Source organism: Cheilinus undulatus, linkage group 3 (genome assembly GCF_018320785.1).
Source record: "Cheilinus undulatus linkage group 3, ASM1832078v1, whole genome shotgun sequence".
Lineage (NCBI taxonomy): Eukaryota > Metazoa > Chordata > Actinopteri > Labriformes > Labridae > Cheilinus > Cheilinus undulatus.
In genome coordinates this window covers 37855181-37867577 of record NC_054867.1, presented here as the reverse complement: position 1 = coordinate 37867577, position 12397 = coordinate 37855181, and the positions used below count along the sequence as shown (strand labels likewise).

The following is a 12397-nucleotide window of genomic DNA, read 5'->3' as shown; positions in this document are numbered from 1 at the left end:
TAAATCAATTATTAACAGTTTATAAAGACTCATTTTGGCATTAAAAATATATTTTTAATTTCTTATCTATGTTGAATTCACAACATTCGTTGGGTGGAGGATATTTTTCAGTTTGAACTTTAAATACTTTTAAGTATTCATACTTAAGTAGTTCTTTTTCTTTAATCTCCAGCTGCAGCATGATGGCGTTAAGCTCCATGTAGAGATTGTTGGCTCTCTCAAGCTTCCTCTCGTAGTGCTCCCGGATATCCAGAGCGTGTCTGTGTGAAGAGGGAAACAGGGCTTTAATATGCAAACACTTACATTGATCTCAGCTAAACATTATTTATAAAGCAGCTTATATACATGAAAATATAAAGCCCTTGGTGCTTCATAAAAGAACTGGCTGAATTAACAGAAGTTCATGGTTGTAGATTGAATAAGGATTAAAGACTTTAATAAAATAACAAAAAAAAGACACAGCAATCAATACAGCAAATTAAAATCAATATGGAACACAAAACAAACACCAGAGTTAAAAATAAAATGTGAAATCAATAATATAAAATACTGAAGAAGGCTGTGAATTACTCAAAAATAAAAGACAGCCAGAAAGATGGTGCATATATATATATATATATATATATATATATATATATATATAGTAGTACATTTAAATAGTAGATTAAATGGTTGTTTTACCAAAAACTCGACCATTTATGTATACTGTACATTCTACTATCAACATAGCACATACAGAATATTAACAGTTCACCTTTTAATCTAATACTACTATCACTTTTTGGATTTGTCAAAAGAATACATTCTCGTATTCATCAGCAAGCTATAGATAATATGAGTGTTAAGCTACGGTGCATGTTGGACAGTGAGTGCCATCTTTAAAGCTACATGTACAGTACTTCAGAAAATCTGCATGGTAAGGCAGTATTACTGCATTTAAGACTGCCCCAGCAGATACTATCCTCAACCAGAGGGGAAAAAATTAAACATGGGATATGTTTTTTTCTCATTTCCAAAATGGAAATAATGATCTTTTACTGGTTGACATAAACTCATATTTAGGACAAAAAATACCTTTAATTTTTTTAGTATGACTGTACTATTACAGTTCTCAGCAATTTACCTAAATATCTTGTTGATTTTTAGTTTTTCCCAGTAAAGCGATTTTGCCCCCTTCCTTCCACTTCTCCATTTATTCACATCTTGTTTGTATGTTAGCTACCAAGCTAGCTGATTCTATAAGCAATAGCTGTAAACAAACTAAGGGCGTTCCTTTGAAGATGGCGTCCTAGGGCAGCGCTGCGGTATGTAACATCACATTTTCTATTATTATTCTGATAATAATATTATCTAATAAATTGATTTATCTTCACTCACTTGGTGCTATACCACTGTATTTATTGTGAAGCTAGATAAACTGCCATACTGTCCTGCTGTTGTATATTAGCCTCCGTGTAAACTACTGGTAGATTGTCATTGAAAATGAAGCTAAACTTGAAATAAACCATGGTTATGCTGATGTAATAAGATAGTTAGCTGGGATGTAATTTAAAGGCAGTGCTATAACTGCCTCGCCTGGTGGATATCTGCAAGCGAGCAAACCTTTGTGGTTCAAACTCTACATTCATTCAAATATTTCAAAGTGTTTGTGTCTGTGTCTCTGTTACAGTTTTTTAGCTAAACCAAACTTCTGTAATGTTGTAAATATCGTATAAACTAGCTGAGCTTGAGCTAAAATGGTTCTGCTGGATATCAGCAAGTTACCTAACCAGGAAAAACTATATTCTTTCTGCATTCAAGTGTTTCAAGGTGAAGGTTTTCATTCATCGAGGTCATGGTAATTCTAATTGTTTTTGGACTGATTGCTAACCCTGAAACTACCTCATCAATGGATTTTGACATTTAACAATGGTAAGTCTTTTTTCCCTGTTGTATCCCTGTTGAAGGTTAATGTATCAACTTCTGATTAGGCATTGCTGCAATAGAGAGAAGGTATGTCCATTGTGCCATCTATTTATTGCTGGTGTGAAATAAAAAAGTGGGAAAATCAAGGCTTTCTCATGGTAAATTTGACCTGCATGGTGGTTCTAAATATAAATGTCCATTAACAACATTTGGGTTTAGGCAAATATTGGTTTACTGACACCAGGTGCTCTAAAACAAACTTTTAAGAAAAGTCAAAGACTGACAGTCTTTAAAATTGTACACACATCAAGTAAGATACAATTAAAGAACAGCTTTGGGTAAATTTTACACACAGGCAGTTCTAGTGTTAAAGCCTCAGTATATGGGAGCCTGTTCTACCAACTAAGCTAAACTGGCCCCCTTGATTGACGTTCTTGAAGATCTATATCAAGTATTCATCTCCTTTGTGTGTATTTGTTATAGTATCTTACCTGAGTTCCTCTCTGCGCCGTTTGATCAGCTCTTCGTCCAGCCTGTGAAGACAAGTCCCCTCTGACTTGATCTTCTCAAAGTGATGCCTCACCTCATCCCTCCACTCCACCTGAAAGAAACACATGAAATGTACATGAGAGCAGGTGTTTACATGGGGATTTTCTGTAGTCCTGGTTCCAAGTTACAACTTTTATGCCACTGCCGTGTATGGCTGGGCTTTATTTGAGGAGTAATATAAAACAAATCACATTAATAAATACAATAAACTTCGCTGCACCTCCAGCTTGACTTCAGTTTGGGTTTATCTTTGAAACAAAAACCCATTAAGCTGTCAGATGATAATCAATACACAGGGAGAGAAAATGAACATGAACCGACATGACATGAGCACAGAAAAGAAGCAGCGTGGGCATTTTCTTGTACACAGTGGAGCGTGACAGCTGTTATCTGATACCTGTCATATCACAGGACAAAAGGAAGCCCAGATTTATGAGCGTGTGCATGTGTGAAAATGCGTGTGCATTCACCATGTGTGTGTATTTCTGCCTGTGCATGACTGATGCTCTTCTTATTAAGCTAATGGACTCTGTGCGCACTCTCCTACGTCTCCGGTCCCCTCTTTTCTCCTCTCTCTCTTTGCTCTCTGCGCCCTGCCATTAAAGCAATCAATACACTCCAGCAGCAAATACTTCTTTCTAACGTCACAAGAAAATCCATTATGTGGAAGAGGGGGAGAAACTGAGGCAGGAAGGGAGAACAGGGAGGGATAAAGGATCAAGGATAAGTGGAAAGAGTGAAAGAGGTCTGTATTTTTGCATTATAAGATAACTGAAGGAAGCAGAGAGGAAACAGAATTCATTTTGTGTGTTTGTGTGCCTCCTGATTATACATGCTTGAGTTATAAATGGATCTGTGGTTGTGCATGGATGAGTAAACACATCTTTTCCACACAATTATACTTCTTCTTTCAGTCTCCTGCCCTTCATCTGTTTGGCTTTGCAGTTTTCCAAGAGATTTTTCATGCCTCCCCATCCCCCATGCTGTCACAGACACACTCGCCCTCCTCCTCCTTCATCACGACAACCTTCTCCATCAGGCTTTGATATGATGGAGGTTGCCAAAGGTTCCCTCTCTGACCACAAATCAGCCCTCACGTGTGACAGGAAACAAAGACCAAGGAACCAACAATAATGTGTAGTGATTGAAAGCACAGGTATTATTAGCGGGTCCCCGAGAGGCCAGGGGCCCCGCTGCAGCTGCACTGCCTGTAGATTCTGCAGCAGACTGGAAACAAATGGTGCTGGGCTGACAGAAAAATGACTATTAGAGATAGTGGCTGCTGTTGACAGGAGGTCTTTTATTTAGAGGCACAGAGGCTGTGGTGTACCATGTCTCACGTCTTCTTATGTTATTATAACTTGAGAAATGATGATACTCTTTACCTTAATTACGCATTTAAAGCAGCCAGTAGCAGTCCCTTTCAAGTCCCATTATCTGTAATGCTAAAAGAGTGCTAATAAACAATTCTAGCAAAAATCTGAGTGATTTGAAAACAATAAAAAGAGCCCAATGGAGGGATTTGCGGTTACTTTTAACCTGACACAGTCCTAACTTTTCCCTTGGAGCTACAAAATATATGATGTAGTAGGTCTACACTGCTGCTGAAATGTAAACTACATAACTAAGGCTGTCAAGATTGATCCACAAGTACAGCATACATTTTTGTATGCTTGCATGCTTTATTGTCCCTTTTCAACATACTCTGGTTAAGCCGCTGCAGCGTCTCTCTGCAGCTACAGTGATGTAGAATAAGTCCAACACTGCTGCTTAAAGTCTCATTTCAAATTAAAAAAACTCACCAAGAGCTGTCAAGAGAAGTCATCTGAACCTTGTGTTATCAAACACATACCTTTTTACTGTTCCTTTATTTCCTTTTCAGTCCACAAGTTCATTTTTCCATGGTTAAGTTAATGTTAAAAATCTTACATCTATCTATAAAGCAGGTCTTAATCCAAACAAGAAGTCAAACACCCTTAGTTTAAGATAGTAGAAAAATCCCAAATAAAGGAAAAACAGTTTTAAATGCAGAATAGTGGAATTTTAAAATTCCATAAAAAGGCTGCGATCAATCATAATTAACTACAGAAATTTAGAGATTAATCGCAGCTAAAAAAATGTCTGACAGCACTATACATTTCACAAGCTTGGCAGGCTTGCTATGTCAATACAAAGTTCAGAAGTGCAACACCATTTTTTTTTTTTTTGACGAAAAGCTTTCATACTTAAGTAGCTGCTATCCTTAGGTAAAGAAATGTTATCCAGTCCTGATAAAGCTGCCACCAAAGCTGAACCAGCTGCCAATATGTAAAAGCTTGCAATCACTTCAGCTAAACATGGCCTGAAGGTACTGCCTCTTTCTCCTCATATGACACTGGTTAGTCCGATCATTCTCTAACCAGGAACAAACATGTCAGCTTGAAGCTTTGCAAGATGGATCCACCTGGCGAAAGACATCGAGTCTGACCAATCCATCTGCTTTGCAAGAGATAACTGTAATAAAAATACTACTCCTGAGGGCCTTTGTTCATGACTGGTGGTCTGTTTTTTTGTTCTGTTTTTTTTTTGTTGTTGTTTTGTTTTGATGATGTTAGGGCCCAAAACCTCTAACCATGCTAACCGCTGCTAAAGTAAAAGTTTCCTCCTGGCAATTTTGCTTTAAAAATAAATAAATAAATAAAACATGAAAATAGTAGAAAAAAAACAGTTACAGAAACTTTTAGATTTGAAATTAAATGAAACCATCCAAAAATAAGTTCAGGTTCATGAGGTAATCCAGCTGTTAATGGCAAAACTTAGTCTCAGCCCTTCTTGATTTTGATAAGTGGCATTCATCCACTTCTGATAATTTGTTTTTCTTTTTAAACTCTGAATTGCCACTAGGTGTTGATTTAAGTGTGACTGGTTGTTTGCCTCTTCATGTCGACCTTGTGACTGCTGGCAGCCAACCAGTCCACAGTGAACCCTGCTTCTCGCCCAGTGACGACTGGGATTGGCTCCAGCCTCCCGCAACCCCAAACAAGATAAGCAACAAAGATGATGGATGAGTTTTTTCATTTTTAAGATATTACAACAGATTTTAAGCCTGGACTGTTGACACAGACATGTAAAATTTACCTGAGATTGGAAGTAAGTTTCTTGAGGTGTTGACAGTATATCTGCTGAGGCAATGTCCAGGTGCAGGAGAATCTGTCTGAAGGAAGGCCGGTTTCTTGGCTTACAGTTCCTGTGAACAGAAATGTTTCATCAGATATGAAAGAATGTGGACTTATGTGACCTTTCCTCTGGCATAATCATGCTCCACTCTCCCTCCTCTTGACAACTTTCCCTCTCTCAGCCTAATTGAAGCTTTCAACTACATTGCAATCTTTATGCTGATGCCATAACTTTTTTACCATGTATCCCCCCTCCCTCTCTGCTTTCTTCCCTCCCACCTGCTCACCAGCATTGCCTAAGGAGCAGTTTAAAGCTGTCTGGACAACTATCAGGAACAGGCAGCTGCAGACTGTTGTTGCCCACTCCCCAGATGATGGCAGAGGAGTCTACATCCTTGTAGGGCACCTCTCCTGTCAGCATCTCCCACAGCACAACTCCAAACGACCTGCAGAAAGGATGTGGAATCATGTTAATCAGTTCTTTATAGCTATAATGGTAATATACAAACATAAACTATACATATACAAACATCATTTTCTGATCAATTAAGCAAATCAGTTCTACTTTAACATGATGATGGTGGAAGGTTTGAGTCAATGATAGTAAATTGTGGCTTCTTACTTATAAATGATGTCACTTCTAACATAATTACTAAAATAATCATATAGACTCCAAAAGACATAGTAGATATTGATTCTGATTTGATGTTTTGTGTCCCTCTCTCTCCATTTCATTGACTCTCAGCTCTGCTTCTGTGTGTTAGGGCCCCTGAGGTACGGTAACTAAGGAAAGTCTGTTGATGGTGACTCCTGGGTTGCCATAGGGACAATTTTCCACATCCAAGGTGCCAATATCATCACAAGCAAGGTTGAGTGGGGGTAGTGAGTGGTTGTTTTTATGAGTATTTTTAGATCCTCTATATGTCCTTGTTTGTTCCTCATGATGTCAATGTGAATGATGAGAGTGCTTTCATTTATTTAACAAGTTATATACTATCTGTTGATTACAAAATAATAATAATAATAATAAAAAGGAAGTGATATAGTTTTAACCAGGATAACAAATGTGGCAACAATGACTAATTTCAAACTCTGATGTGAATATGTTCTGGTATTGTGATTTCAGTTTAAGGACAGAAAATGAAATATGAATATCAACAAATTTTTACAGCCAATTTGCACTCTGGTCATGTGAAGTTTTTGTTTGATCATGTTTAATCATGTTTTGTTGTCATCTTAAAATCACTGAAAATGAGGGCAACCTCTCAATGATTCCTCTAGATTAAAAAAGGTTGAATGAATTTACAAAAGAACGAAGCTTCCACAGAGCTAGAAGTAAAAATGTAGTTCCTGCTTTGCTACAAATTAAGTTCAATAATGTTGTACAGTGGTTCTCAACCTATTTTTCCTTAGGACCCCCTACTCATATTTAAAAAATAAAAAGTTAAACCCCCTGGACCAAACTGAAGAAATCATACATCAATTTTAACTGTTTTTACTGACAAAATCCCAACCTAAGAGGCCCTCTTATTCAATAGATTCTTGCTAAAAGATATATGTATAAACTTTTCATTATTACAATGGCATATTAGGGCTACTCTAAACTGTAAAAACAACAAAGAGGATCTGTTCATTTACAAAAATCACCCATAAAAAATTTTCAAGGTTAGAAAGTCTTTAATTTACAGAAAAAAATTGGCTTTAAAATTTGTAAATGTAGGTAAACAAAACTTACATTTTGAGATTATAAATTCAAAAGTCCAACCACTTTTTTCAGTTTGATTTCCTGTCAATGTTTACCTTTTCATCATTGTAAAATTTGCTGTTAAAAACTTAAAATATTCATTTTTTTTAATATTAAATTTGGGTTGTCTTGTAAATCTATGTCTTTTTATTTAGATAGGACAGCTAAAGAGAGACAAGAAACATGGGGAGAGAGAGTGGGGGGAAGACATGCAACAAAGGAGGTCAAGACCAGGAATCAATCCTGCAACCAGTGCAGATTGAGGACTGAAGCCTCTATATGTGACCCTGCTCTACCCGCTGAGCTAAACTGTCACACAATTGTGACTTGTTAATCATCGATAGCTGAGCTTTATAATTTACATTTATGTGATGAAAATAATCTTTACATAAAAAGGACAAAACATCACAGTACCTCGACATCACAAAACAACATTATAATTTTAACCAAAATGGCAATTCACAGAAAAGAAAAGTTTTTTCTCTGAATATTAGCATCAATTAGCATCTTTTTGTGAGCTAAACTAAACAAAAAATGTGCAGAAAAAGTGAAACTACTGTAGTCTGTTGTTGCAACCCACCAGTTGACAACCTCTGCATTAAAGTATATTTGCACATTACAAAACTGAAAACAAGCAGGATAACATTCAACCGCAGTGTCTTCTCCTTTCAGTCTCTTTGTTGATTGGACCGCTACATCATTTACATAAATTTAAACAAAACTGTAAAGTATAACCCGATGTTTTTTTGCTTTCTGCATCAAAAGCTTTATAATCCTGTTTTCACTTCTCTGCTAATGCACTGCTGGCCGAGGGCCAAACCCTCCTCAGGCTGAGAAGGTTATTCCAGCCTCTCCTGAGCACTGCAGCATCTGGCAAATCAATTATTAAATTAGCCTGCGTTCCTTTCAGGATGGAGAAGAAGAGTGATGGTGGGATGCAGAGAGAGAGAGAGACAGGGGGAGGATGGATTGGGGAAGGGGAGGTCGGGGCTTAACACAGGGCAACCCATCAGATATGGCAGAGGCCCTATAGAGTTTCATGTAATGAGATATTGTACATATTAAGGAATAGATTTTCTGGAAATAGGATCCTGAGCTCTATACTGTAGTAGGCTGAAACTAATGAGATGTTATGACCGATAAGACAGACTATGAGCAACGACTGTAGTGGTCCAGAGAAGACAGAAGAAAGGGGTACAACACTTACCATATATCCACCTTCTCTGAGACGGGCTCATTGCGTATGACTTCAGGAGCCATCCAGGCCACCGTACCAGCAAAGGACATCTTTGTGCTCTTGTCACTAAGCTCTTTGGACGTGCCGAAATCAGAAATCTTCACTGAGTCGTCATACGTGATCAGCATGCTGGAATGAAACATGAATCACCAAGTTTAAAATCCCATGCTGGAGTTCTTACACCTGTGTTTATCACGGCTAAGTTAAATAAGCTGTTCATGAGGTGTTGCAGTATAAGCCAGTCATTTCCCATTCAGCAACAACTCTTTGAGTTAGCTAATCAGTGCTCTCCAGAATAGGGCTGCACACTGTGTATGGCAACTAGATTTTGACTAAACATGTTAAGCAATGTGTGAGTAGGGATCTTAAGTGTACAATGAAAGAGCAATCTGTGGCTATCAGGAATGATTAAGGGGCTAGGAAGAAAGAAAAGAAACACCCTTTTAAAACAAAAATATATATAAACTTAAGCCATACAGCCTTTGCCTGTAATGAATGATTAATTTCATTTTTCAGGACTGAAAAAAATACCGAAAATTATCTGATTACAGCTGGTAGACAAAGTACATCTGAGATATTGGGTTGTGTATAAACAAAAACTGTACTCCTCAGCCTGAAACATGCCACAAAAAGCAGTGTTAATTTTGACAATCTACGGTAAATGTAGTCTTTGTCTTAAGATTTAAATGCCTTTTAGTTTTAGTCACGTTTTAGTCATTTCTACTCTTTGTAGTTTTAGTCTAGTGTTAGTCAACAAAAATGTAAAAAACACTTTACTCCAGTTTTGGTTAATTAAAAGCCCTTTTATTGTAGTCAGAACCTTTAGCCAGAGCAATTATGGTCTTACCTGAACCTGGTGCCAAATCATACTTGTGTTTTCTATGCACCCTGCAAAACCTGGGATCCCTGCTTTCTACAGCTGAGAGGCAGAAAAGCTACAGATTCACCCTACTAACAACTCATGCTCTCTCGTATCTTTGATTTGAATGTTTAATGAAAACAACATTTTGTTAGTCTCATTAAGTCTTCTTAACTAAAACTAAACTTACGTTTTGTCTGAGTTTTTGTCATCAAATATCTCGTTTTTAGCTGGTCTCAGTCTTGCTTTTCTCATGAAAAGAAGGTTGTCAACCAACATTTTTAATGGGGCTTTTCCACTATGACTATCCAAACCAAGCCGTGCTGATTTACTTTTCCATCACCAGTTTGGCTGCACCGGGCAAAGCCAGGCTGCCCTCACTTGGACCTGCTCTAGAGTACAGCTTTTTAACGTCATCAATTTAAACGCTGCATCATCAGCTCTAGATGCGCTCAGAAATGGGTGGCTTGGTTGTGGTGGAAAAGCACTCTGCACTTGGCTGCTGTGCTGAGTAAAATTAAGTAGTGCCAAGCAGCTTCATGCAGTGGAAAAGCCGCATTAGTCACAGTTTTAGGTGACAAATTGACAGTCAGACTCTAAGTCCTCTCAGTTAGACTAACTATGTCTAAGCTCCATAGCTAATACTGATATTGTAGAGATTGTACTGTGTGTAAATTCCACTACTGAAGGCTTTCAGTCAAATTACTAATAAAATATGACAAGTAGAAATGTGCTACACGGCTCTACCCACCTCCATTTTTCACCTTTGTTTTGAGTTAGGAATCTGTTCAGTCAAAAACTGCAAACTATACAGAGTACTTAGTGACTGTATCTACAAAACAGTAAACCACTGTTTTCATTTCATGGATGAATTTCACATAATAAAGGATTTAAGAATTTCCAACTATTATGCTACTAACATTCTCCTTTTAAGCTTCAAAATTTACACTGAAAGGAAATGAGGAGCTTTTAACATTTCTTAGGTCATTTCAAATTACATTCATCCAATGCTGCATTTACTTTAATCGAGGACTTTGATTTATGTTCAATGATTCCTCCTCAGTGGCCTTCTCTAACCACATAGGTGTTTCAAGTTAAGTTTAAATGGATATATTAGACTCACTTGGGTGACTTGAGGTCTCTGTGGATGATCTTGTGAAGATGAAGGTAGTTCATGCCCCCAGCGATGCCCATAGCCCAGTCCATAAGCAGGGACGGGTGGATCTTCCTGCCCGCTCTCAGCACCTCATAAAGCTGTCCCTGAGCACAGTACTCCATGATGATGCAGTAACACGGAGCCTGGGTGCAAATACCCCTGAGAGTATACAGAAGTATGTGTAGTATGTTAATGCAAAAAAAACAAAAAAAAAACAAAACAAAACTTGCAGTTATAAATGCCAGGAATACAAGGAGGTTGTTTTTAAACTGACAGTATCATAATGTGAGCTCAAAGGTCACAGTTATTTAAGGCTATTGGATACAAAATGCTCTTAAGAGCAGCTGTTACCTGTAAAATGGAAGTTTTTGATCTGTTATACTTACTTGAAGGTGATGATGTTGGGGTGTTTTAGCTTGCGCAGGTGTTTGATGTCCGTCTCTTTGATGTTTCGTACTTTCTTCACCGCCACTTCTTGTCCGTGCAGTTTGCCCAGGAAGACGGCGCCCTGAGCTCCACTGCCCACCCACTGCAGGTCAGATATCTCCTCGAAGGGGACCTCCCACGCTTCTGAGATTGGGGAAAGAGAGAGAGGCAAAACAGATTAATATCCCAGTGAAGACTATCATATTAACTAATCACAGCATATTCTTGCCTTCATAACTTTTATACACAACTAAACACCAGACTATTATCATAACTGCAAATAATGCATCTTTAATGAATGATAGAAACGTTATTTATGTTTATTTCAAGAGCCCACACTTCAGCTAAACTGGCTAAGCCTACCCTGTTTGTTTTACTTTTTGCTGTTTTTATTTTTGTAATTATCAGAGGAAAAGCTGGAAAAAAAATTAACAAAACTTCCTAGGTTCTTCTATGGTTGCTATCTTGAAGAAATAGCACAGCATGGATTCCAAGATAAAACCAAAAGGTGTGAATTTAACTTTAGTTTTTAGTGATGATCAAACCATAGATACTCTTTTAATAGGTTTCACAGCTAGTTGTAGATTTCAAAGCTAGCCAATCCTCATTAGGCTATTGTTTTTGGCTAAGCTAACTGGCTGCTAGCTATACGATATCCTCTTGTTTATCTCACAGCAAGAAATAGACTAAGCATATTTCCAAAAAATGTCATTTATTCTTGATGTGTGAGTGTGTTTGGATTAAGCAAAGACTAATCTCTTATTTTGTGGCTGTTTAAAATCTGAACTTGTTGGTTTGTATTTGTAAGTAAAGCTAGAGTCAGTGAGCCAGCAGAAGCACATCAGGCTTAACTGCTTGGCTTGACTTGCTTCATGATCTGTACCAGTAAACCCTGGCTCTTACAGTTAACACAGAGCCCAGGCGGATATCTTGTTCAGTAGTTGAACCGCACCTTAACCTAAGACTCAGGCAGTGCAAGCAGACAGACACGGAGCTCTAATCTCCAGTGAGTAATTCTCCCTCAGCCTCCTAAATCCTGCTTAGTGCCATTGTGGGGCTGACGCAAAACAGGGGTCCAACGCTCAGGAGAGGGCTGGAAGAGGGAAGGGATTTGAGAGCCTAATGTAGATGTATGCTGAATGGGGAGGTGGAGGGGTGGTAGTGGCTGTAGTCGTGGTTGTAGTGGGGTGTGTAAGGAAAAAAAAAAAGAGGAAGGGGGATTCCCAGTGGGTCAGCAGGGGTCTATGTGGCTGAAGACAGACTGTTAATATGAAGGGAATATACAGCCTGCTCTACTGCTGTTTTTGAATAAGAAATTCAGATACATTTATCATATTAATAAGGATGGAATTAATGATTAATGTTC

The 12397-nt window shown here is 38.0% G+C and overlaps 1 protein-coding gene across 3 annotated transcripts in view; it reads right to left on the bottom strand.

Moving 5' to 3' along the window:
* LOC121528178 (mitogen-activated protein kinase kinase kinase 12-like) overlaps positions 1-12397 on the bottom strand; it is a 43637-nt gene that overhangs the window by 9928 nt on the left and 21312 nt on the right. For all 3 annotated transcript variants that reach the window (XM_041815457.1, XM_041815465.1, XM_041815474.1), the window contains exons 3-9: positions 10992-11175; positions 10573-10764; positions 8561-8719; positions 5897-6055; positions 5572-5680; positions 2397-2506; positions 144-260 (exon numbers count right to left, since the gene is read on the bottom strand). In XM_041815457.1, coding sequence (XP_041671391.1) covers positions 144-260; positions 2397-2506; positions 5572-5680; positions 5897-6055; positions 8561-8719; positions 10573-10764; positions 10992-11175 — 1030 coding nt within the window. The remainder of the gene's footprint in view (positions 1-143; positions 261-2396; positions 2507-5571; positions 5681-5896; positions 6056-8560; positions 8720-10572; positions 10765-10991; positions 11176-12397) is intronic.